The sequence below is a fragment of the Equus przewalskii genome, chromosome 15, assembly GCF_037783145.1.
Source record: "Equus przewalskii isolate Varuska chromosome 15, EquPr2, whole genome shotgun sequence".
Lineage (NCBI taxonomy): Eukaryota > Metazoa > Chordata > Mammalia > Perissodactyla > Equidae > Equus > Equus przewalskii.
The window spans coordinates 4,335,096-4,363,015 of NC_091845.1; the positions used below are offsets into that span (position 1 = coordinate 4,335,096).

At 39.5% G+C, this 27,920-nt stretch overlaps 1 protein-coding gene and 1 long non-coding RNA gene across 2 annotated transcripts in view; one reads left to right on the forward strand and one right to left on the reverse strand.

Annotated features, from left to right (window-relative positions):
* Positions 1 to 27,920, forward strand: part of LOC139075909 (uncharacterized) — a 155,062-nt gene that overhangs the window by 94,372 nt on the left and 32,770 nt on the right. The window contains exons 2-3 of the long non-coding RNA XR_011526831.1: positions 9,141 to 9,267; positions 24,609 to 24,781. This is a non-coding gene — a long non-coding RNA (uncharacterized lncRNA). The remainder of the gene's footprint in view (positions 1 to 9,140; positions 9,268 to 24,608; positions 24,782 to 27,920) is intronic.
* On the reverse strand, positions 2,359 to 3,547 carry LOC103556788 (vomeronasal type-1 receptor 90-like). Its single transcript, XM_008529075.2, has one exon. It carries the CDS (start codon positions 3,439 to 3,441, stop codon positions 2,482 to 2,484), a length of 960 nt encoding a protein of 319 aa, XP_008527297.1. The 5' UTR covers positions 3,442 to 3,547; the 3' UTR covers positions 2,359 to 2,481.

Below are 27,920 nucleotides of genomic sequence, written 5' to 3' on the forward strand. Positions count from 1 at the left end.
TTTCTCTAGTTTGGGTTAAGCACATGCTTTAGGAATCAGGAGGAGAAGCTTCCTCATGGGTCACCTGGACTAGTGCCCTTTGAGAACCCCTACAGCATCCCTAGAAGGAAGGCGTGAATCTCCACCAAGCACTGGAACACGCTGCCTCAGGAGGAAGTTCTGATCGTTGGGAAGTTCTCCCATGGGTTGAACAATTCTTCCTTTGTATAGTTTTCACCATTAGTCTATTCTCTTTTCTTCATTCATTCATTCTTTCTTTCATACATTCCTTAAGCCTTTATTAAGTGCCTCCTCTGTGACGTGCACTGCAATAGAAGCAAGGATAATAAAGATGAATAGGACACAGGCATTGCTCTTAGAGAACGAACTGTCTCGTGGAGGTGTCACTCATGTGAGAAGATAATGATGAAACCACCTGGTGGAGGCTTCTATGGAGACCTGAACAGAGAGGTCGGGATGCGTAGAAGATGGGTGGAACAGCTTACTGTGCCTGAGGGAATTGGGGAAATGACAAAGAAGGTGATATTTCAACTGAGTCTTGAGGAAGTTCGCCAGCAAAGGTGGGCTTGGGATAGTCGGGATGGGTGGGTGTGAGTAATTTGGAAATTCAAATCATGAACACTAACATTTATACTTGACTATTTGAGTGTCAGACATATGATGGTCTGGGTGTCACATAGTCCATCCTTATTATACCCTCAAAGAGTTTTCTTTCCCCAGGCCGAGCGTTCTCAGTTCTTTCGACCATTCTCATTTGCCCTGTTTTCCATTCTTTTTATCATCCCAGTCACCCTCCTTTGTGTTTAATCTGGTTTGTCCCACTCAAATGTGAGGCCCTGAACTAAAGATGTTACTGCAGTTGGATCTGACTAGTGTGGAATAGAGAAAGACCATCACCTCCATGGTTCTGGACGCCATGATTAATGCACCACAAGTTTCCATTAGTTTTGGATCTTGACCATTAGATCCATTCTATTTCCTGATCCCCTCAGCTTTTTGTGGGGTGGATTTCACAAGCAACCCATTTTGTCCTTACGCAAAATGCAGAATTGACATTTGCCAAAAATAACTGTCCCTTTTGCCATGAATCCAGCAGCCAGCTTTCTTTAGCAATTGCCACTTTACCAGATGTAAAACCATCTAGCCCCTTGCCATTCAGCTGTATCTCTGCATTTGTTTAAGAGACTCTCTTCTCTTCTATCTAATCCATGGTCCTTGCCCTTGACCAGGAGGATAGAAGCAGAATAAGAACTAGGTGGTCCTGCCCTTGCTCTCCCATCTGCCAACCTACACCATCTCTTCACCACCCCACTGGGAGATCAAGCTGAAGGAGTATTGTGTTGAGGTTGGCATTCTAGTCTCATGTTGTCTGCAGTGTTTGCTGTGACTCTGATAGCATTTACAAAATGAAGTTCATTGTATTAAGGGCACCATCTCGAAACAGATTGTCTCCTATAGGCTGAAAGCACAGGCTCTAGAGCCTGATGGCCAGGGTTCAAATCCTGCCTTCTCCACTTATTTCCTATGTCATCTTGAGCAACTCACCAAATTTCTCTGGGCCTCAGTCTCCTCCTCTCTAAAATGGGCATAGTAATAGCATTCTCCTCACAGTGTTATTGTGATCATTAAAAGACTTTACATACGTGTAAAGTGTCTCACACATAGAAAGCACACAATAATGGTAGCTATTACTATTATTATTTCTGATATGCCTGATAATCCTGCAAATAGATCTTGTCTCTATGTTACAATTTAGGAAACTGAGGCTTGAAGAGTTAAGCCATTAGTTCAAGGCCACAAGGCCACCAGAAGCCAGAACCAGGATTTGAACTTACATCTGTTTTGATGGCATATGTGTTCTCTCATCTACTCCATGTTGCCCCTGGTAGGGCTAATAGAACCCTTAGTTTATACCCTATGGGTTCATTACTTGAATGAAAATAAAACATTCATGAAAAAAAATTTAAATTATGAAAATAAAAGGTTTATGAAATTTGAGGGAAAAGAGAGATGAAATAAGTGGAAAAATGAAAAGTGTAATCATTATGATTAGAAATGCTACTAGATTTAATGTCAAGGGAATTTTATTCCCATTATATCTGTTTGTTGCTTTGATAAAAGAAATAAGCTATAACACTAATTACATCAGCCATATTAATTGAGTCAATTATGCTTATGCAGATTTTTCTCTTACTCTGGTTAAACAAGATTAATTCTTCCAAGGTGCATTGAGTTTGGTGTCATTTTTCTTGCCAAGGCTAAATGCATCTTAGGTACTAAGAGAGATGGAAAGATAACACGTTTGAGATGTACAGTAACAGAACCGTAAATTTGCAAGTTAGCATCTTTACAAAGAGCAAATGCAAAAGTTCCGGCTCCTTCAGAAATTACTTTTTTCACAAGAACAAATTTTTACAAAATTGGAAATAAAAAGTACAGGATGAAAAAAGAGGGAGAGAGAGAGAGTCTATCACTGAATAATTAAGCATTTACTGTCCTTCCACACACGGATTTTAAAACTTTCATTATTCGTTTTTCAGTACTGATTAGCACCAAAGGGCTGACTGTGGCATAGCTGTTGGTCACCAGCACGTGGACGTGTTGACGAACTGAGTCATTGTCCCACCACATTTCTAAGGAGACGGAGGTAATATAATCCAAAAAGTACACAAACACAAAGACACTCAGAAACAACAGAATGGTGTGGGTGGCCCTTTCTTCTGGGGATGCTTTTGGAGAAAGGTTGGTGCTGTGAAGATGCCGGGACTGCCTCTTATGCCTGTACAAGAGAGTCACCATGTGTCCACTTGAGAGGGCCATGAGCCCTATAAAGGAAATGTCCCAGAATATCCCCAATGTGGAAAATATGTACTCAGGGAGGTAACTCAAGCGTAAAAGAGAGCAGGATTCAGTGACAAACAGAAGATGGGCTGAGGTCACATTGAGGGTGGCAATGGTGGAGATTAAGCAGCAAGCATTAATGGACATATTGAAGACCCGTAGGAGGAGAATGCGATACAGGTTGTGGTGTGAGGATTTATGCTTGAGCTTTGCCAAATGGGAGCTTCTGGGGCTGAGGATGATGGCTTGGAGGATGCTCAGTAGGCAGGTGGTACAAACGGACAGGCTCGTCGTCAACCTGTACAAGTAGATAACTGACTTACATTTGACGACGTTCCAAAAATTCTGAGACCCAAAACTTTCTGTAGCCATGAACCCCATGGTTAGCAGCATTATTATGTGGATTAGGGCCAAGTGACCGATGGTCAAGTCGGTGGGCTTAGGCCTGTGCTTGAGAATCAAGGTGTGGACGTGGAAGAGAAGAAGGATGGTATTGGCTGTGATCCCAAGGACAATTTGGGAGAAAAGCGCATTTTTTATGGCAATAGAAGTGTAGAGTTTTTCATTGTTTGTATTCATCTTTCTGGTGAAAAGAAGCATGTCATTAATATCTAAGGAGAAAAACAAAATAAATTATCTCTATGACAAATACTACCACTTTCATCATCTCAGTAAACACTATTGCCACCATCAAAATATGTGGATTAATCCTGATACATTCTTTTTCACCCTTCAGTACTGAAGCCAATCTCATCTTTGAGTTTTTCAAGGACAAGGCAATGATTTATTTACTTTGGATCTGCAACAAGCTGATAAAACGCCCAGTACGTAGCAAGACCTCTACAATTTTGGGTGAATACGATTGACAAGGATTGCAGAAAAGTGAAAATGAGACCCTCTCAAGCAAAGAGTGTCAGTGGTACAGCAATGCACATAGTTATATGATCTCAGTGCTATCTTCATTCTGGTTTATTTATTGCCTGGCCAAATAGTCTTAATGTATTAACAGACAAAACACTGAAATATGTGAGCTGTGAAGTCAGACTGCTTAAATTTAAATCTATGATCTGACACTCACTGAAAGTGTGACCTTCAGCAATCACTTACCACAAATGAGCCCCAGTTATCTCGTCTGCAAAATATGGTCATGTTGTCTTCATTGAAGAGATCCTATGAGTATAAAAAGATTACATATACATGCTAAACATGGAAGTGTTTCGGCACATAGTGATCTCTAGAAAAATGTTAGCTACTGTTTTTATTATGTAGTTCCTCACATACGTGACATGGGGGAGTTAATGCAGTTCTCGCAATAATGTCCTGGGATGTCCCTGCCTAAAATGGAGAGGTGAATGACTGCCAAAGTAGTCGACTCTTTTTAACAATCTCTGAACATAGGACTGTGATGGAATTTTAAGTCTTTTTTATGAATCTTACAAGATTTATTTTACATGTTTTTGATTATCATGCAAGAAAAAACCTAGTCTAAGTGGGCAGAATAGAGTTATCAATTATACACAAGACCACATTCCAAGATTTCTTTCCCTTCCATTCTTAGGCATGTGGAATCAGGTAGAAAATATAACCACAATTTAAGTAGATTTGGGGTCATTCCTTTTTAGTGTTTTAATTAGAATATAGGTTCCACCCCAAACCCTGAAAGGCGTAACCCCATAGGGGTTCAAGCATTCAAGTCTCCTTGAAGTAAGCAATGGGATTTTCCAGTCATGGGGCCCAAGTGTGACAATTAGACTAGGGAATTCACTGATGACCTTCTCAAGGACGATTTCCCTATGGAATGCAGGTATTTACTTTATTTCAGTTTTAATTCAAACCCTTTAAACATAAGGTACATAACATTGTAAAATGGGTCTAGTCACATATTCTTATGGTTTTATCATTTGAAAATCAAAGGTATAAAGCTAAATTGTTTTCACAGCTACTCAGTGCCTTGTGGCTTTATAACTAAGTTACAAAGGGAGTTCAGAAATGTTAAGGAGCCATGAACATTGAAGTACTTGAAGACTAGTTGGAAAAATGGTCTGAAACCTTTGGAAAAGTTTCATTGTCTAAAATAGGAGTTTCCTAGTAGCATTAGAAAAAGCTAATCTTTTCCGTGTTATTGAAGTTAGTGACACCATTTTCTCCATTCACGCATTCAGAAAATTAGGATTTGCTTCCTTCCTATGCCCATGAGAAACGACAGAAAAATATTAATGTACTGACCCATCTGTCTCAAGCTTTGTGGTCACACACTATTAAGCACATAGCCCTAATGGTTTCTGCATCTTCTATGTACTTATACATGCCATATACTTATTTCTATGCATCTATTTCATGTAAGTGAAAAACTACAGACTGTTAATATTTTAAGAATAACATTAGATATATAATAACATTTTTAAAGATATTTTAAAAGAATGAGAATGAAATAAAATAAAAATTATGAAATTGACTTCTATCACGTTATTGCTGTGAAATACAGGCTTTAGTTTTATTTCAGTTTAAAAAAATACAAATACACAGAAAAGTAAAACTAGTCATCTGTAAATTGAGGATGTAAGACTCCATCATTTTCAGCTTTCTTTGGGGGACTGCAGTCCTGCAAACACAAATGTTTAAGGAATGTGCAGACACCATGAATTTGCAATAACGTTCAGGAAATCATGGTTCAGGTGGTCATTGCTTTGAAACAACTAGAAAATATTATTTTTCTACAGGAGAAATTGCCCAGTAAGAGCTGGAAAACTTTATCTCCTTTTTCCAGAATACTGATTAAGGAAAGAGACATAATTTGATGCATTTATGAGCACCCACTTATATTTGTTCCCATGCAGTGCCAGGAGAGACAACAGAAAATGTAACTGTGATCATCCAGTTATCTCAATGTCAAGAATCACACACAACTGTATCAGCGAAATACACCCTCTGAATATCTGGGTTCTATATTTGTGTGTAAATATTATAAGGAAAGATATATACCTATTTCTATGCTAATAGAGTATTTTATTAGAAAACATATTCCAGAGAATATGAACATTTTATAAAAACAAGCTAAAATAAATTCTGCCAGTGTGTCCTCTCACAGCCATCCTTCATCACGCTTACCACCTGAACTGCACACCACTGTTTAGGAGATCAGCATGACAGAATAAAACTCTTTGCCATAGCAGAATGATCCAGAAGATCCTCCTCAAATAAGGCTTTTAGGAGTGGTTGATGCTGAGATGGTTCCTGACTCATTCAATGTACCAAGCACAAAAATCTCATTTCACACACTGGAGAAAATAAGCTGCCCTCAGAGAGACTTGAGGTTCTGAATATAATGACATATAACACAGAAGGAAATTATGAAATAGGTCATATTCAGAGAGGCCACACTGGAAAAAAAAGGAAGGAAAGGCTAAGTGGGCAGGGTAGGGGGAGGAAAACATAAATGCAGTAAGAAATGTCAGGTAGAAATCTGAGCATTCTCTTTGGAGAGTTACCAAAGAGAGTTAGTCAGAAGATGTCAGAGCTGATAGTGAAGGCTGAGTCACCCTCAGGCCAAAGGTAATGCAGTTAAGACTCCCTTTAATACCCTGATCAAGGAGACAATCACCTTAGACATTCTGCAATTACCCAAATCATGGATAATAAGTGGTACATAGCATCATCAAATGGGCCACAATCCAATCTTAAGGTCATTGCATTCAATCCAATGGTCAGAAGAGACCTGGAGAGTGTATTGGAACAAAGAAACCCCCTACTAGACTCCAGTGCAAGTTTGGGTGTTTATGACACTGTGGGTGGGACAGATTACAGGGTGAAGGGAAGGAAGAAAGGGCACAACTGTTTTCTCATCTGCACCATGAGCATAATAACGCACAACTCTAGGTCGAGATGATGTGTAAATGATGTGATTTATGTCTGGCACTTAGCAATGTGCGTTTGACACACGATAGAGCATACTTTGGTTTGTCATCATAAAGCTCAATTTCATCATTGTTTTCATCGCTATCATCATCATCATCTGTAAATTAAAGTTAAAAAACAAAGCAAAAGTATCTGGCAGGTGAGACTCACCATTCACAAAGTGTGTCAGTTTGAGCCGTGAGCATCCTGGGCAACACGTTCTACCTTGTGGTGCAGCTCTAGCTGAAGAGCTATCGAGAGAACCGTGAAGAAACAGCTGGCACATCCGGGGAAGGCAAAATCATCACCAACTAGATGACAGGCCTAAGTGAAATGTATGAACTCCAGACAAATACAGAAAAATTTGAAGACTATTTGGGTAAATGAATAGCAGTATTTCTGAGAAACATTGGTTAGAACTATCCATTGTTTCTGCAAATTGAAAGAATTGTAAAGCACAGCTGAGGATGCACATTGGGAGCTAGAACGTTTATAGTACCAGCATTTTTAAATCTCTTGAGAAAAATCAGGAGAAGAGAAAGTATTATTCCAAAGTAAAGACATAGGAAGCCCCAGGGCCACTTCATCACAAACACTAACCTGTCGTTACTGGGAGACTCAGACAGCGCTGCAGGAGGATCCATTTCCCTGATCAACCCAATAATGAAGGAAGAACGAAGTCTGGCCTCCTCGCTGAACAGCTTTCACGTTCTCTTGTCATCATATTCTTGCATCTTAGTAACAAGAAAAGTTGATTAGTTTACATTTATCTGTTCACAATAAGTGCACAAAAAGATATAGTTTGGGGGGGGGGAGATATAAAAACCCAAACGCAGAGATCACTGCCAGATACGGCTCATCGTGTCCCAAATTCTCCCCTTAACTAAAAAGGTTTGGGCACATCCGTTAGCAATGAAAGGGGAAGCGGCATGTTTAAACGAATAGTATACGGAGAAAAGACTCTGGGGTCTTGGGGAGCCAGGCAGGGGAAATCGCCATTGTCATCACTTTGTTTTCTTTAAGTCACTCACAGTCACTACCTCTAATTTGAAATATCCTAGCTACCAGAACACATGCTTAAGAACTGACAGCATTAATTTAAATTTATGAAATTAAACCTGGGACACCATATGTCTTCATGAGAAAATATTGTTATTTTGTAGGAATACGAGGTTAAACTTTCTTTATAAGCCAATGTTTTGAACAAAGAAACTCATTTCCTTCAAAAGAACTTTGAAATCAATGCCATGTAAATATTTATTTTTTTAATTACCCAAATGACAGAGGCACTTATTACATAATATTACTAACTGGTTTATGAAGGTAAGAGAAGCAAAACTGAGTATGTTTAATGAAAATCTAGAGTCAAAACTTATCCCTTCCTTGATGACTATGAATTATTAATGTTTTAGTCTAAAATAGCTAGATAACACAATAATATGGGTCTTGAGAACTGATAAAGCAAGTAAATGACAGTCATTTTATTCAGAGAAATGAAGGGGAAGATAAAATTATTCAAATATTTCATATGGAAAAAGTCAACTAAATTTTATGAATCACCAAATTAAAGGAAAAAGATATTAAGGAAATTTCCCATAAATTATACAGAAAACAATCCTCTGAACTGTAGAGGATGGCTACAGCTGTATCTAAGGATACCAAAAAAAAAAAACACTATTAGACCCAATTTGCCCTTTTCCATGGCCTGCCTGAGACCCTGCCCACACACTGATTCCGAGTCTGTGCAATAAAGAGGCGCTTACCAGACGGACGTGTGGGGTGATCTGTGCAAGTGAGAAGAAGCCGCCCAGTTTAAAGGCAGGGATGTCATTAGCACATCTCTCTGCAGGCCTGTAATTTTAGTGTCTGTAGACAGGTGACAAGATCTGGCTGGGGAGGACAGAACCATGGCATCCCCGATGGAACATTTTACCTGTCTCTTAACTTTACTTTATTCTCTCCTGGAAAATAACAATCTGGGAAGAGCTGTGCTCACAGCTTTCCCATCAGTTCCCCTGCCACATGTGTGTGGAGGGATCAGAAGGGTGACAGTCATAGTAGACAATACCAAGTTCTCTCATCTTGATTCTAAGAGCAAATTAGTAAATCCCATCTGATACTTGGTAATGCCACTACTCTGGGGTGGGAGATTCCTGGCTCCTCGGGTGAGTTCACAGTGGCTCTGAGTGTCCCCTACAGTGTGTGATGGGCACCCTCAGCCCTAGGTCGATTCTCAGGTGGCACGTGTGGTTTCCCAGTATTATTGGTTATGTAGTCCATGATTTCTGAGCCTTAATTTCAGGTTTCAAGCTCTCTTTCAGGTTAAATAAGATATTAAAAATATCCCTCTGGCCATGGGTGAAGGCAGCAAAAGTTTTTTAACCCAATTTCTTTTCATTTTCCAGGAATCCCTAGAGTGGGCCTAAATGCTGTAGAATATGCATCTCCTGCGTAAGAAGACCCCAGATCCTTCATGAGACAGAACACACATCTCGGAAACGAGCTGGCCGCATTTTGCCTTCTGTGACTGAGGTACGAGAAATCTCATCGCTGAGCCCTCCAGGGCAGCAAATGAGAAATACAACAGGACAGACCAGTGTGGTGCTGACAAGAGGGTTTTCTAGCAGTAGACAAACCCACAGGCATAATAAGGATATTTTGTGAAAGCAAAAATGTTATAATGTGATCTTGAAGAACTCTCAATTTTTTAAATTATTAAATTCATTAGGAAAGAAACAAAAGTTCCTGTCTATTCCAAGAGGTTTAAATAGAAAAAAGTAAAATGCTCAGGGAAATAAATCATTATGTACCTAGCTATGCTATTATAGACCTGACACTGACACTATTGGCTTAATGAAAAGTACCATAATTAGTTACGTGGCCTGACCCAGGCCATGATCAGTGGATTCACTTCCCATGTCTGTCCTTGCTGCCCCCGATCAGAAATACGGAGGCCTTCATCTTCAGCTGTTGATAAGACATACTGAGAAGCAAGTAAAAAGCCACGTGGGGGTGGTAACCCCATGTACAGAGTTCATTGACCTCCCCACCTTCCAGGGACTGGGATCTGGGACCAGGGCCTATGTGAAAGAACGTGTCTGGGCTCAAAGCTGGAGATAGCCACTTCGACCCTGACCACAAGGCACAAGTTAATAAAATAATGTCCTGCGTCATGTTCCTTCTCTGGGCTGGCCACCCTGATGGCACCTGACCGGACTATACAAACATCCCATCCACAGAAACAAAAAAATAAAAACATCCCATCCATGGGAACAAAAGGAAATAACTCAAAGTATCTAAATGCCTAAAACCCTAAGTCAGAACTCAAAAAACATTGCAATAAAAGGGAGTCACAAATATAGAACAATTGGGAGTCTCACTGAGGAGAGGACGCTCCGCCTCAGACCCGGACGATCGGCACTCCCGCCTGCCGTAACCCTTTTGGGACTTCCCGGGCTGATTGTGGGGTGGATGTTGTAAGTACTGATTTGTTGTTCTTTGTTTCCCTGCTCCTTGTTCTGTTCCCCTTTATCAATAAACTCTGATTACTTAAACCATGGAGTAGCCTTTGCGGTACCTGTCATTCCTTGCCCCTTGCAGCTGCAGACAACACCCCACATGCCAAACAGCAAAATTATCTTCTCCAACAGGGTCGAGTGAGCAGTATCCAGCAGACACAACAGCCAGATAAACTTGGCTTTTTCTCAAGAAACTATCTGCAAGCAAGTAATTAAATGTCATCAGAGGGATGGCAGCAAAATGGAAGCTCCAAGCTATTATTCCTCTATATAAGCACTGAAAAAATTAAGCAGAGAGATTGCTCAGAAGCAGAGAAGATGGAAGCATAGGAGGACTCTGAACTCACCTCCTCCCATGGACACAACAAATTTACAAGTATCCCTGGAACAATTACCCCGAGAGAGAACCAGAAACTGGATAAAATAAACCCACAGCAAGGGACAGTGCTGACTGAGGTGGAAGAGGAAGAAGGATTTTCCTGGAGATGAAAAAGTACACATTCTAGCCACAGCACTTCACAGACGGGATCAGTCTTAAGATACGAAGCTCTCCCTAGAGGAGCAGGGGATCTAAGTGGGAGAGCTATGCCACAATGAGCAGCTTTTGAACTCAGCACAACCGAGACAAGTATCATAATATTTGGCTTTGCTATTAACAACCACAGGGGATACACCCAGAAAAGCTCTGAAACATAAGAGAAAGAAAAGCTTGCTCTTAAAGGGCTCACGTACAAATTCACCAGTTCTGGAAAGCAACACAAAATCACAAAAAATGTACACAGTCCTTTGGTGAAAAGAGACTCACTTGATAAGCTCTGAGCACATCTCAGGGAGGCAGGAGGCAACTGGGACCACCTTCCGAGGGACTGACACACTGGTGGCAGCCATTATTGTGACCTAGTACAGGTATACTGACAGAGCTGCTGGCAGATGCCATTGGAGTTCTTCCCCTGGCCTATTAAGGCAGGGGTTTACCCCACCCACTAGAGCACTGATTTAATCCAGCTCAGCCAGGGCAAGCAGCCTGCCCTAGGCATGGGCCCCACCTACCAGCAAGCCCACAGGGAACTTGTGGGCCCATGTAGGCAAAGTGTGTGAAACCTCTGCAGCAGGGCAAGTGGGTCCATTCTTTTTGCACAGGGGTTGCACATTGGGCAGGACTGTGTTGACAGGGTGCATGGCCCCATGGGCAGTGAGGCTTGTCAAGCTGAAGCAGACTTGTGCTGCTGGCCTTCTCAAACAGCCATGTAGGAGATCTACCCCACCTTCCAATGCCAGAAATGATTGTGTGCTGCCATGCCTGAAGCCAGCCCTGCCCAGGTGTGCTCCTGAGAGAGCTGACAACAGCCTCACAGCCTAAAGGCCTATAGCAATTGTGTGCCCTGAAGCCTAGCAACCAGCCATGCTGGGAGCCTGACTCACTTAACAGCAATATAGCAGCAGGTGCAGGTGTGTGCTATTAGACCCTGTAGCCAGCAGTGCTGGGGCTCCCCCAACCAATAAAGTGACTAAAGTGACCATAGCAGCCACACGCAGCTGATTCTTACAATCAGCCAGCCAAGGTGCAGCTTAGCCTACCCATGCACTTGCAGCAGGAACAACCCCACCACAACAGAAGGGCACATGCAGACCATACAGGGGGTATTCCTGGAACATTTGAAATGGTAGCAAGAGGGAATGACATTGCTGGGCCTCATAGGGCATCTCTCACAAAAGGCCACTTCTCCAAGATTGGGAGATGTAGTTGATTTACCTAATACATAAATAATCACAGCGAAATGGGCAAAATGAAGAGAAAAGGAATATGTTCCAAATAAGGGAACAGGACAAATCCTCAGTAAAAGAACTAAGCAATCAGAGATAAATAATATGCCTGATAAGGAGTACAAACTAGTAGTCATAAGGATGCTCACTGATCTTGGGAGAAGAATAGATGAACACAGTGAGAATCTCAACAAAGAATTGGAAAATATAAAAAAGAGCCAATCAGAACTGAAGAATACAATAATAGAAGTGAAAATTTCACCAGAGGGAATCAAGAGTAGATGACACAGAAGAATGAATCAGCAAGATGGACAAAAGACTAAAGGAAATCACCCAAGCTGAACAGAAAAAAGAAAAAAAAGAATTAAAAAGAACGAGGACAGTCTAAGGGATCTCTGGGACAACATCAAGTGGACTAACATGTGTATTATAGGTGTTCCAGAAGGAGAAGAGCGAGACAAAGGGGCAGAGAATATATGTGAATAAATAGAAGCTCAAAATTGTCAGCTATTTTTCAGCTATTTCCTTCCTAAGGAAGGAAACAGACAGCCAGGTACAGGAAGCAAAGAGAGCACCAAACAAGATGAATCCAAAGAGGCCCACCCCAAGACACATTATAATTAAAATGTTAAGAATTAAAGATAAAGAGAGAATCCTAAAGGCAAGAGAAAGGCAAGAAGTTACATACAAAGGAAACGGTATAAGGTTATCTATCAGCAGACTTCTCGTCAGAAACTTTACAGGCTAGAAGTGAGTGCCACGAAATATTCAAAGTGCTGAAAGGAAAAAATCCACAGCCAAGAATACTCTACACAGCAAGGTTATCATTCAGAAGGGAAGAAGAGAGAAAGAGTTTTCCAGAAAAGCAAAAATTCAAGGAGTTTATCACCAAAATCCAGGCTTACAAGAAATGTTAAAGGGACTTATTTAAGTGGAAAAGACCACAAATAGGAATAAGAAAATTATCAAAGAAAGAGAAATCACTGGTGAAGGCAAATATATAGTGAAGGTAACAGATCAACCGCCTATGAAGGTCAATAAACAAAAGTACTAAAATTATTTATTTCCATGATTAGAGGTTAAAGGATACACACAGAAAAACAGAGGTTAGATATGTTACAAAAACATAAAATGGGGGAGGGGAGTAAAAGAGTAGGGCTTTTAGTAAGAGGTCAAACTTAGGAGACTATCAACTTAATATAGATAACACTTATATAGGTCATTATATCTGAATGTCATGGTAATCACAAGCCAGAAGTCTGTAATAACTATGCAAAAAATTAAAGGAAAGGAACCCAAACATAAGACTAAAGAAAGCCATCAAAGCACAAGTGAAGAGAGCAACAGAAGAAAGGAACAGAGAAGAACTACTAAAACACCCAGAAAAAAGTAACAAAATGGTAATAAGTACATACTCATCAATAGTTACTTTAAATGTCAATGGATTAAATGCTCCAGTCAAAAGACATAGGGTGGCTGAATGGATTTAAAAAAAAGAAAACCATATATATGCTGCATACAAGAGACACTCTTTGGACCTAAAGACAATTACAAACTGAAAGTGAAGGGGTGGAGAAAGATACTCCACGCAAATGGCAATGAAAAGAAAGTTTGAGTTGCAATACTTACGTCAGACAAAATAGACTTTGAAACAAAAACTTTAACAAAAGACAAAGAAGGGCACAACATAATGATAAATGGAACAATCCAACAAGAGGATACTACACTTGTAAATATCTATCCACCCAACATAGGAGCACAGAAATATATAAAGCAATCATTAACAGACATAAAAGGGGAAATAGAGAGTAACATAATAATAATAGGGAACTGTAACATTTCACTTACATCAATGGATAGATCATCAAAACAGAAGATCAATAAGGAAACATTGGCCTTAAATGACACATTAGATCAAACAGACAGATATATACAGAACATTCCATCCAAAAAGCACAGAATACACATTCTTTTCAAATGCACATGGAATATTTTCCAGGATAGATCACACATTAGGCCACAAAACAAGTCTCAATAAATTTAAGAAGATTGAATTATATCAAGCATCTTTTCTGACCACAACAGTATGAAAATAGAAATCAACTACAAGAAGAAAACTGAAAAAAACCAAAAATATATGGACATTAAACAAAATGCTACTGAGCAACTGTTGTGTCAACAAAGAAATCAAAGGAAAAATAAAAAATACCTGGAGACAAATGAAAATGAAAACAGGACATGCAAAAATCTATGGGATACAGCAAAAACAGTTCTAAGAGGGAAGTGTACAGCAATACAGGTCTACCTCAAGAAACAAGGAAAATCTCAAGTAAACATTCTAACAGTGCATGTAAACAAACTGCAAAAAAGAAGAGCAAACAAAGGCCCAAATCAGTAGCAGGAAGGAAATAATAAAAATCAGAGTGGAAATAAACAAAGTAGAGAGTAAAATAAGAATTGAAAAAATAAATGAAGAGCTGGCTCTTTGAAAAGATAAACAAAATTGAAAATCTCTAGCTAGACTCATCAAGAAAATAAGGGAGAAGGCTCAAATAAATAAAAACAGAAATGAAAGAGGAGAAGTTACAATGGATGCCTCAGAAATACAAAGCATTATAGAGAATACTATGAAGAGCTATATGCCAACAAATTGGATAATCTTGAAGAAATGGATAACTTCTTAGAATTATACCACTTTCCAAAACTGAATCAAGAAGAAATAGAGAATTTGAGCAGATGAATCGCCACCAAGGAGATCAAAACAGTAATAAAAAACCTCCCCAAAACAAAAATCCAGTGCCAGACAGCTTCTCTGGTGAATTCTACCAAACATTCAAAGAAAACTTAATGTCTATCCTTCTCAAGCTCATCCAAATAACTGAAGAGGAGGGGAAGCTTCCTAACTCATTCTACGAGGCCAACATTACCCTGATACCAGAACCAGATAAGGACAACACAAAAAAAAGAAAATTACAGGCCAACATCACTGATGAACAGAGATCCAAAAATCCTCAACAAAGAGCTAGCAAATCAAATACAATACATTCAAAAGATGATACACCATGATCAAGTGGGATTTATTCCAGGGATGCAGGGATGGTTCAACATCCACAAATCAATCAACGTGATACACCACATTAACAAAATAAAGAATAAAAATCACATGATCATCTCAATAGATGCAGAGAAAGCACTTGAAAAGATACAGCATCCGTTTATGAAAAAAACTCTGAATAAAATGGGTATATAAGGAAAATACCTTAACATAATAAAGGCCATATATGGCAAACCCACAGCTAACATCATATTCAAGGATGAAAAACTGAAAGCTATCCTTTTAAGAACAGTAACCAGGGGGCTGGCCCAGTGGTGCAGCAGTTAAGTTCACACGTTCCACTTCTCAGTGGCCCAGGGTTTGCCGGTTCAGATCCCAGGTGCGGACATGGCACTGCTTGGCACGCCATGCTGTGGTAGGCATCCCACGTATAAAGTAGAGGAAGATGGGCATGATGTTAGCTCAGGGCCAGTCTTCCTCAGCAAAAAGAGGAGGACTGGCAGTAGTTAGCTCAGGGCTAATCTTCCTCAAAAAAATATATATATAAGAACAGTAACCAGACAAGGATGCCCACTGTCACCACTCTTATTCAACATAGTATTGGAAGTCCTAGCCAGAGCAATTAGGCAAGAAAAAGAAATAAAAGTGATCCAAATCGAAAGGAAGAAGTAAAACTCTCACTATTTGCAGATGACATGATTCTATATATAGAAAACCCTAAAGAATACACCAAAAAAACTATTAGAAATAATAAATGAATACAGTAAAGTTGCAGGATACAAAACCAACATACGAAAATCAGTTGCATTTCTATACACTAACAATGAAGTAGCAGAAAGAGAAATTAAGAATACGATCACATTTACAATCATGATAAAAAGAATAAAATACCTAGAAATAAATTTAACCAATGAGTAGAAACTATAAAACATTGTTGAAAGAAACTGAAGAAGACTCAAAGTAATGGAAAGCTATTCCTGCTCTTAGATTGGAAGAATTAACATCGTTAAAATGTCCATTCTTCCTAAAGCAGTCTACAGATTCAATGCAATCCCTATCAAAGTTCCAATGATACTTTTCACAGAAATAGAACAAACAATCCTAAAATTTATATGAAACAACAAAAGACCCTGGATACCCAAAGGAATCTTGAGGAAAAATTAACAAGCTGGAGGTCTCATACTCTGATTTTAAAATATACTACAAACCTATAGCAATCAAAACTGCATGGTATTGGCAGAAAAACAGACATACAGATCAACAATATGGATTCAAGAGCCCAGAAATAAACCCACACATCTATGGATAGCTAATTTCTGACAAAGGAGTCAAGAACATACAGTGGAGAAAGGACAATTTCTTCAATAAGTGGTGTTGGGAAAACTGGACAGTTACATGAAAAATAATGAAAGTAGAAGGGCCAGCCCAGTGGCACAGCAGTTAAGTTCACATGCTCCATTTTGGCAGCCCAGGGTTTGCTGGTTTGGATCCCAGGTGTGGACCTACTCACCGCTTATGAAGCCATGCTGTGGCAGGCGTCCCATGTATAAAGTAGAGGAAGATGGACATGGATGTTACCTCAGGGTCAATCTTCCTCAGCAAAAAGAGGAGGATTGGTGGCAGATGTTAGCTCAAGGCTAATCTTCCTCAAAAAAATAAATAAATAAATAAATAAAATTTAAAAATAAAATAAAATAATTTTAAAAAGATGAAAGTAGATCATTATCTTACACTATACACAAAAATTAACTCAAAATGGATTAAAGACTTGAACATAAGACATGAAAACATAAAACATAGAAGAAAACATAGGCAGTACACTCTTCAATATCAGTCTTAGCAGCATATTTTCAAACACCATGTCTCACCTGCAAGGGAAACAAAAGAAAAAATAAACAAATTGGACTACATCAAACTAAAATTCCTCTTCACAACAAAGGAAACCATCAGCAAAATGAAAATACAATCTAACAATTGGGAGAAGATATTTGCAAATCATATATCTGATAAGGGGTTAATATCCAAAATATACAAAGAGCACATACATCTCCACACAAAAAAGAAAAAAACCCCTAACAACTCAATTAAAAAATGGACAAAGGAGAGTGATGTCAGCAACATGGCAGAGTGAGCAGTCTTCTTGGTCTCTACCCCTTCAAATCTACAACTAAGTGGACATTCATCAGCCAACAAAGGATATCCACACAGCATCTCAGGACGCCTGAGAGACCCGTGCTGCTATACATTGGAAGGTGGATGGACTTCACCCCAGGAGGAGGTGGAGATAGCTGAAAACTCTCCAACCCCCCACACCCAGTCAGCATAGTACCTGCAAGGGACTTTCTTCCAGTGGACTCCCCCATAGCATCTCCATGCACCAAGGGCAGGCATGTGTGCACACCGGTGGAGCGACTGTGGAAACAGGTGACTACAGCCCTACCTAAGCCCCCCACAGTTGCCCCTAAGCCCAGGGGGAAAATCAATGGTCCCACAGCACCCGCCGAGGCAAGCCTCTACTCAGCATTGGTGGAGAGGCCCCGTCCAGCATTCAGAATGCTGGGAGGCTCCAGGACAGGAGGATCCCGGGCAGCGCAGGAGCCTGCCAGCTGCCTCTGACTCACAGGCTCTGGTAGTGTCCCAGAGGGGGCAAGAGACACCCAGTGAGCCCATGTGAGTTGGTGGGGGCAGGTTGGAGCCCCAGAGGCCCTGCTCTGCAGTCCAGGGGAAAAATCCACGGTCCCACAGCAGCCTCAGGGCAAGCGTCTATTGGCATTAGCAGAGAGGCTCTGCCCAGCATTCAGAATGCTGGGAGGCCCTGGGACAGGAGGATCCCAGATGGTACAGCAGCCCACCAGCTGCCTCTAACTCACAGACTCTGGCAGAGTCCCAGAGGGGGCAAGGGACACCCAGTGATCCCATGGGACTGGGCGGGGGTAGGTTGGTGCCCCAACGGCCCTGTGCTGTGGTCCAGGGGGAAAATCCACAGTCCCACAGCAACCCTGGGGCAAGCCTCTACTCTGCATTAGTGGAGAGGCTCTGCCCAGCATTCAGAATGCTGGGAGGCCCCGGGACAGGAGGATCCAGGGTGGTGCACCAGCCTGCCAGCTGCCTCTGATTCACGGTCTCCTGCTGTGGCCCAGAGGGCTCAAGGGGCACCCAGTGAGCCCGTGTGAGTGGGCAGTGGCAGGGTGGAGTCCCAGCATGTCTGTTTTGTGGTCCAGGGGGAAAATCCTCAGTCCCACAGCAGCCACAGTGAAAGCTTCTGTGCAGCGTTAGTGGAGAGGCCCCATCCAGCACTCACAAGGCTGGAAGGCACTGAGGCAGCAGTAGCACAGCTGGGTTTGCTAACCACAGACTGCAGTAGATACCCGTAGCTCTGCTGTGGCCCATAGTGGACAAGTGAGATCTTGCAGGCCCTGATGGTGACAGAGCTGCGAACCCAGGTGAACCTGCTCCTGGTCACTGTGGAAGCCCATAACACTGCTGCAGACCCTAAGGAGGGAGCACATCTAGGTGGTCAGTGACAGTAGGCACCAGCAACATGAGGACCCCTTGCGACTGTCCCCACAGCTGATGAGAGACCCCACAGGACCACTGTGACTACAAGGAGGGGCCCAGGTCTGGTCAGCAACAGCTGACAGGGTTCCTGGTTGGTTCAGATTAAACAGCTGATCCCCCCACACACACTCCAGTAGAAGTAGGTGGAAGCAGTAACTAAACTCTATCTCTATGCGGAGGCACAAATCCACGCCATCCAGCAGTATGAAAAAATATATTAAATCTCAGGAACAGAAGATAAATGACAAATACCCAGAAAACAATCCCAAAGACAATGAAATCTATAACCTAAATGACAATGAATTCAAAATGGCCATCATTAAAAAACTGAATGAGTTAAAAGAGAATACAGATAGACAACTCAACGAGTTCAGGAACTATGTCACAAAAGAGCTTGACTCTATAAAGAAGAACCAATCAGAAATATTGGAGATGAAGAACACAATGGAGGAGATTAAGAAAAATCTGGACTCTCTGAACAGTAGGGTCGATAATATGGAGGACATAATTAGCCATTTGGAGGATAGGAATATAGAAATGCTGCAGATAGAGGAGGAGAGAGAACTAAGACTAAAAAGAAATGAAGAAACTCTCCAAGAATTATCCGACTCAATTAGGAGATGCAACATAAGGATTATAGGTATCCCACAGGGACAAGAGAAGGAGAAGGGGGAGAAAGCCTGTTCAAAGAAATAATGGCTGAGAATTTTCCAAACCTGGGGAGAGAGATGGAACTCCATGAGACAGAAGCCAGTAGATCTCCAAACTTTATCAATGTATAAAGACCAACCCCAAGGCATATAGGAGTGAAGCTTGCAAAAGTCAATGACAAAGAGAAAATACTAAGGGCAGCAAGGCAGAAGAAAATAACCTACAAAGGAACCCCCATAAGGCAGTCAGCAGATTTCTCAGCAGATACCTTACAGGCTAGAAGAGAGTGGAATGAAATATTCAAAACTCTGAAGGACAAAAACTTTCAGCGAAGAATACTGTATCCAGTGAAAATATCCTTCAAATATGATGGAGAAATAAAAACTTTCCCAGATAAATAAAAGTAAAGGGAGGTCATTGGTACAAAACCTCCCCTACAAGAAATGCTCAGGAAGACCCTCATACCTGTAATATAAAAAAAAGGAAAGAGGTTACAAAACCCACAGCTAAGGAGATAAGTAGAAAGACAAAATCAGAAAGTAGCAGCTCCCCATCAGAACAGATTAGCAAAAGTTAAGTATAACATTAAAGATAAAAGGAAGGGAAACACCAAGAATAAATATAATCTTGTCATTTTAACCACAAACTCACAACACAAGAAGGAAGAGAAAAAAAATCTGACAATAACAACCTAGAAGGGGAAGAGGAAAGGGATGGAACGTCTTAATCTAAGGAAATAAGAGGCTATCAGAAAATGGACTATCTCATCTATGAGATGCTTTATACAAACCACTTGGTAACTGCTAAACAAATAACAAGAATAAAGACACAAATTACAAATAACAAGAAAGCCAATGTAGAAATCTACCTACCAGAATTAGTAGTCCAAAAATCATGGGGTGGAAAACAAAGGAAATGCAAGAGAACCAGAAAACAAGTGATAAAATGGCAGCGGTAGGCCCCCACATTTCAATAATCACTCTAAATGTAAATGGATTGAACTCTCCAGTTAAATGAAACAGAGTGGCAGGATGGAGTAAAGAACAAGACTCAACAATATGCTGCCTCCAGGAAACACACCTCAGCCCCAAAGACAAACACAGACTCAGAGTGAAGGGATGGAAGACAATACTCCAAGCTAATAATGAACATAAGAAAGCAGGTGTCGCCATAATTATATCAGACAAAGTAGACTGCAAAGCAAAACAGATAAAGAAAGACAAAGAGGGGCAGTTTATAATGATGAAAGGGACGTTTAATCAAGATGACATAACACTTATAAATATATACACACCCAACACAGGAGCACCAAAATTTGTAAAGCAACTGTTAACAAAACTAAAAGGAGACATCAACAACTATACAGTAAGAGTAGGGGACCTCAGTACCCCATTAACACCAACGGATAGATCATCCAGACAGAAAGTCAAAGAAGAAATTATAGAATTAAATGAAAAATTAGACCAGATGGACTTAATAGATATATATAGAACACTCCATCCAAAAACAGCAGGTTACACATTCTCCTCAAGTGCGCATGGAACATTCTCAAGGATAGACCATATCTTGGGAAACAAAGCAAGCCTCAATAAATTCAAGAGGGTTGAAATAATATCAAGCATCTTTTCTGATCATAATGCTATGAAACTAGAAATCAACTACAAGAATAAAGCTGGGAAAGGGGCAAAAATGTGGAGAGTAAATAACATGCTACTGAACAAACAATGGATTATTGAAGAATTTAAAGAAGAAATCAAATATTCTCTGGAGGCAAATGAAAATGAAAACATGCCATACCAACTCATTTGGGATGCAGCAAAAGTGGTCCTAAGGCAAATTCATTGCAATACAGGCTCACCTAAATAAACAAGAAAAATCTCAGATAAGCAATCTCAAACGACACCTAACAGAATTAGAAAAAGAAGACCAAACAAAGCCCACAGTCAGTAGAAGGAGGGAAATAATAAAAATTAGAGCAGAAATAAGATATATTGAAACAAAAAAGACAGTAGAAAGGATCAATGAAACAAAGAGTTGGTTCTTAGAAAAACTTAACAAAATAGACAAACCCTTAGCCAGACTCACCAAGAAAAAAAGAGAGAAGACTCAAATAAATTAAACTAGAAATGAGAGGAGAAATCACAACGGATACCAAAGAAATACAAAGGATCATAAGAGAATACTATGAAAAACTATATGCCCACAAACTGGACAACCTAGAAGAAATGGATAAATTCTTAGACTCTTACAACCTCCCAAAACTGAAGCAGGAAGAAATAGAGAATCTGAATAGACCAATCACAAGTAATGAAATAGAAACAGTAATCAAAAAACTCCCCCAAAATAAAAGTCCAGAACCAGACAGCTTCTCTGGAGAATTCTACCAAATATTCAAAGAAGATTTAATACCTATCCTTCTCAAACTATTCCAGAAAATTGAGGAAGATAGAGCACTCCCTAACACATTCTATGAAGCAAACATCACCCTGATCCCAAAACCTGACAAGGACAACACAAAGAAGGAAAACTACAGGCCAATATCACTGAGGAACATAGATGCAAAAATCCTCAACAAAATTCTGGCAAACTGAATCCAGCAATACATCAAAAAGATTATACACCATGATCAAGTGGGATTTATACCAGGGACACAGGGATGGTTCAACATCTGCAAGTAAATTAATGTGATACACTACATTAACAAAATGAGAAACAAAAACCACATGATCATCTCAATAGATGCAGAGAAAGTATCCGACGAGATCCAACAGCCATTTATGATAAAAACTCTCAATAAAATGGGTATAGAAGGAAAGTACCTCAACATAATAAAGGCCACATATGACAAACCCACAGCCAACATAATACTCAATGGGTAAAAAATGAAAGTCATCCCTCTGAGAACAGGAACAAGACAAGGGTGTCCACTCTCACCACTCTTATTCAACATAGTACTGGAGGTTTTGGCCAGAGCAATTCGGCAAGAAAAAGAAATAAAAGGAATCCAAATAGGCAATGAAGAAGTGAAACTCCCGCTGTTTGCAGATGACATGATTTTATAAATAGAAAACCCCAAAGAATCCATAGGAAAGCTATTGGAAATAATCAGCTGCTACAGCAAAGTTGCAGGGTATAATATTAACATACATAAATCAGTAGCATTTCTATACTCTAACAATGAACTAACAGAAAAGGAACTCAGGAACTCAATCCCATTCACAATCGCAACAAAAAGAATAAAATACCTTGGGGTAAATTTAACCAAGGAAGTGAAAGACCTATACAACAAAAACTACAAAGAAATGGAAACTGAAAGAAATAGATGACGACATAAAGAGATGGAAAGACATTCCATGCACATGGAGTGGAAGAATAAACATAGTTAAAATGTCCACGCTACCTAAATCAATCTACAGATTCAATGCTATCCCAATCAGAATCCCAATGACCTTCTTTACAGAAATTGAACAAAGAATCCTAAAATTCATGTGGGGCAACAAAAGACCCAGAATTGCTAAAGCAATCCTGAGAAAGAAGAACAAAGCTGCAGGCATCACAATCCCTGACTTCAAAACATACTACAAAGCTTCAGTAATCAAAACAGCGTGGTACTGGTACAAAAACAGGTCCACAGATCAATGGAACAGAATTAAAAGCCCAGAAATAAAACCAAACATCTATGGACAGCTAATCTTCGACAAAGCAGCTGAGGGCCTACAATGGAGGAAAGAAAGTCTCTTCAACAAATGGTGCTGGGAAAACTGGAAAGCCACATGTAAAAGAATGAAAATTGACCATTCTTTTTCACCATTCACAAAAATAAACTCAAAATGGATCAAAGACCTAAAGATTAGGCCTGAAACAATAAGTCTTCTAGAAGAGAATATTGGCAGTACACTCTTTGACATCAACTTCAAAAGAATCTTTTCAGACACCATAACCCCTCACATGAGGGAAACAATAGAAAGAATAAACAAATGGGACTTCATCAGACTAAAGAGCTTCTTCAAGGCAAGGGAAAACAGGATTGAAACAAAAAAACACAGCCCACTAGTTGGGAAAAAATATTTACAAGTTATTTATCTGACAAAGGGTTAATCTCCATAATATATAAAGAACTCACACAGCTCAATAACAAAAAATCAAACGACCCAATCAAAAATGGGCAGGGGACATGAACAGACATTTCTCCAAAGAAGATATATGGATGGCCAATAGACACATGAAAAGATGCTCATCATCACTAATCATCAGGGAAATGCAAATCAAAACTACACGAAGATATCACCTTACACCTGTTAGAATGGCAGAAATATCCAAAACCAAGAGTGACAAATGTTGGAGAGGCTGTGGAGAAAAAGGAACCCTCATACACTGTTGGTGGAAATGCAAACTGGTGCAGCCACTATGGAAAACAGTATGGAGATTTCTTAAAAATTTAAAAATAGAAATACCTTATGACCCAGCCATCCCACTACTGGGTATCTATCCTAAGAACCTGAAATCAGCAATTCCAAAAGTCCCATGCACCCCTATGTTCATCACAGCATTATTCACAATAGCCAAGACATGGAACCAACCTACGTGCTCAGCAACTGACGATTTAACAAAGAAGATATGGTATATATATACAATGGAATACTATTCATCCATAAAAAAGGACAAAGTCGTCCCATTCACAACAACACGGATAGACCTTGAGTGTATTATGTTGAGTGAAATAAGCCAGACAGAGAAAGACGAACTCTGTATGACTCCACTCATAGGTGGTAGTTAACATATAGACAAAGAGAACTGATCGGTGGTTACCAGGGGGAAGGGGGTGTGGGGGGAGGGCACAAAGGGTGAAGTGGTGCACCTACATCATGACTAACAATAATGTTCAACTGAAATTTCACAAGGTTGTAAACTATCATAATCTTAATAAAACGTTTTTTAAAAAAATGCACAAAAGACCTGAACAGACACTTTCCCAAAGAAGATATACAGATGGGTAACAGGCACGTGAAAAGATGTTCAACATCACTAGTTATTAGGGAAATGCACGTCAAAGCTACAATGACATATCACCTCACACCCATCAGAATAGCTATAATTAACAAGACAAGAAATAGCAAATGTTGGAGAGGATGTGAAGAAAAGGGAACTCTCACACTGCTGGTGGGAATGCAAACTGGTGCAACCACTATGGAAAACAGTATGGAGAGTCCTCAAAAAATTAAGAATAGAACTGCCATATGATCCAGCTATTCCATTGCTGGATATTTATCTAAAGAACATGAAAACACAAATGTGTAAAGATATATGCACCTTTATGTTCATTGCAGCATTATTCACAATAGCCAAGACATGGAAGCAACCTAGTTGCCCATCAAGGGATGAATGGATAAAGAAGATGTGGTATATATACACAATGGAATACTACTCAGTCGTAAAAAAGGATAAAATCTGGCCATTTGTGACAACATGGACAGACCGTAAGGGTATTGTGCTAAGTGAGGTAAGTCAGAGGGAGAAAATCAAATACTGTATGATCTCACTCATAAATAGAAGATCAAAACAACAACAAACAAATATATAGAGACAGATATTTGGTTTGGTGGTTACCAGCGGGGAAAGTGGAGGGAGGAGGGTGAAAGGGGTAATTAGGCACATGTGTGTGGTGATGAATTGTAATTAGTCTTTGGGTGGTGAACATGATGTACTCTATACAGAAATCAAAATATATTGATGTACACCTGAAATTTTAAAAATAAATATATATAAAATAAAAATATTTTTAAAAAGAAATTAAGAAAACAATCCCATTCACAATTGCATCAAAAGGAATAAAATACCTAGGAATAAATTTAACCAAGGAGCTGAAAGACCTGTACTCTGAAAACTATAAGATATGGGTGAAAGAAATAGAAGGTGACACAAAAGGTGAAAGAAGATGAAATCTTGCCATTTGTGATGACATGGACAGACCTTAAGGGTATCATGCTAAGTGAAATAAGTCAGATGGAGAAAATCAAATACTATATGGTCTCACTTATAAGTAGGAGATAAAAACAACAACAACAAACAAATACATAAATACACAGATTAGATTGGAGGTTACCAGAGAGGAAGGGGTGAAAGGGGATGGCAGAAGTGGTAACAGGACACATCTGTATGGTGATGGATTATAATTAGTCTTTGTGTGGCGGACATGACATAGTCTACACAGAAATCAAAATATAATGATGTACACCCAAAATTTATACAATGTTACAAACCAATGTTACCTCAATAGAAAAAAATTAAGTAGAAACTGTCTAAAACAACTTTGTCTGGCCTCTGGAAAACAGTCAAAGGTTTACAGCAACCAAATAAACACCCAATCAAGAAAAAGCTATCTTCAAGTGTTAGGAAAGTTTTGTGACATTTTTATTCACCTTTGCCCCAACTCCACCTGGTGGCATGATAGCAGCCTTGTTCTTGAAGTGGAGACAGCCTGGCCCCCCAGTTACTTTCCTTGAACTGGAGGGATCAGAGACTTGATTTGCAAATTATTGTGTCCATGTGTTCTAACCTGTCTGAGGGACACCTGAAGGATGGATCCAAGGCACGCGTTCTGCTTTGTCTAGCATGGAACTCGGGTGGGAAAAGTGATGGGCACTGTTTGAAAGAGCTGCTAGTCAACTACAGACTCACAGAAGCCTGAGGCAAGAGATTTTGAATGGAGACGTACAATTGATCATGGAAAGCATGGGGGAGAAGCTGGGGTGAGATTCTTTGGGAAATTACAACATTCAGGGATTTTAGAAAACCATGAACATGGCAAGGCAAAGATGCAAGCTCAGAAAAGACTTGAGAAGGCCTTCTGCTTTCACCTTAAGATGATCTCTGGGCTTAGGAAAAGCTAGCTAAATGTTGAATGACTACCCCAGCACATTCTGCTGAGACATTCTGCAATGACTGGAGATCCTAGCATTCAAAAAAACCTCTGTGAAAACATTAGCTGTACATGAGCTGCAGGAACAGAGACTTAAGGGATACTGTGTGACAAGGAATAGTCTTTGCAGAAATAGTTGGGGAAAGTCTCCAGACAAAAGAACTACTATGGTATTCAACATTAAAAAAGAAAAAAACCCTGGGGAAGGGAGAAGAATCAGATTTCCACATCATATTAGTCAAATTCTTCATTTTCAACAACAACAAAAGGTCACAAGGCATAAAAAGAAAAGAGAAAACATGGCCCCTGCAAAGGAACAAAAAAAGTTTACAGAAACTATACTTGAGGAAACCCCAAAGTAGACTCATTAGACAAAGACTTTAAAACAATTGTCTTATTTGTCTAATGGTCAAAGTAAAAGACTAACAAAACTGAAGGAAATCAGAAAAACAATGTATGAACAAATGAGCTTATCAACAAAGAGACAGAAAATATGAAAAGGGACAAACAAATTCTAGAGATAAAACGTAAAATAACTGAAATGAAAAATTCACTAGAGAAGTTCAACCTCAGATTTCAGCAGGCAGAAGAAGGAATCAGCAAACATAAACACAGGACAATTGAAATTATATCAGGGAACAAAAACAAAAAAGAATGAAGGAAGGTAAACAAAGCCTGAGGGAGTTGTGGAACACCGTCAGAACAGACAAACGTACACATTATGGAGTCCCAGAGGAGAAGATAGAAAAGGGCAGAAAGATTATTTGAGGACGTAATGACCTAAAACCTCCCAAATGAGATGAAATGCATGAATCCACAAATCCAAAAATTCAAAAACTCCACAAATGATAAACCCAGAAGATCCACACAAAGACACGTTATAATCAAACTGCTAAAAGACGAAGAGAAAGAGGGAATCTTGAAAGCAGCATGAGAGAAACAGTTCCTCTCGGACAAGGGATCCTCAAAAAGGTTATTAGTCAACTTTTCATCAGAAATCTTGACAACTAGAAGGCAGTAGTATGATATGTTTATAGTGCTAAAAGACAAGAAACCTGTCAATTACACATTCTATATCTAGCAAAACTGACCTTCAAAAACAAGGCACAATAACAACACCCTCAGATAAACAAAAGCTGAGGTAATTCGTTACCACTAAACCTGCCCTATAAAAAATGCTAATGGAAGTCCTTCAGGTTTAAATAAAATGATGCTAGACAGTAACTCAAAGCTATATGAAGACATACAGATATCTGGAAAGGTTAAATACACAGACAAATATAAAAACTGGTATTATCGTAATTTTGGTTTGTAACTCCACTTTTAATTTTGTAAAAAATTTAAAAGACAAATGCATAAAAATAATTATAAATCTGCTATTGGGCACACAAAGATGTAATTTGTGAAATCAATAACATAAAGGGGGGATGGAGCTGTATAGGACTAGAATTTTTGTATTCAATTGAAACTAAATTACTATCAATTGAAATTAAATTGTTGGTTACCTTAAGATGTTATATGTCATTTCTATAGTTATCACACACACACACGAAATCAATGGAATATACACATAAGGAGATGAGAAGGGACTCAAATTGTCCACTACAAAAAATTCAACTAAACATAAAAGAAAGCAGTGATAGAGGAAATGAGGAGCAAAAACCCCTATAAGACATATGGGAAAAAAATAAGAAAATAATAGCAGGAAAAAAATGGTTCT

Bases quoted from the DNA above. Each gene is read 5' to 3' on its own strand.
- LOC103556788 (XM_008529075.2), bottom strand. From the start codon at position 3,441: ATGCTTCTTTTCACCAGAAAGATGAATACAAACAATGAAAAACTCTAC.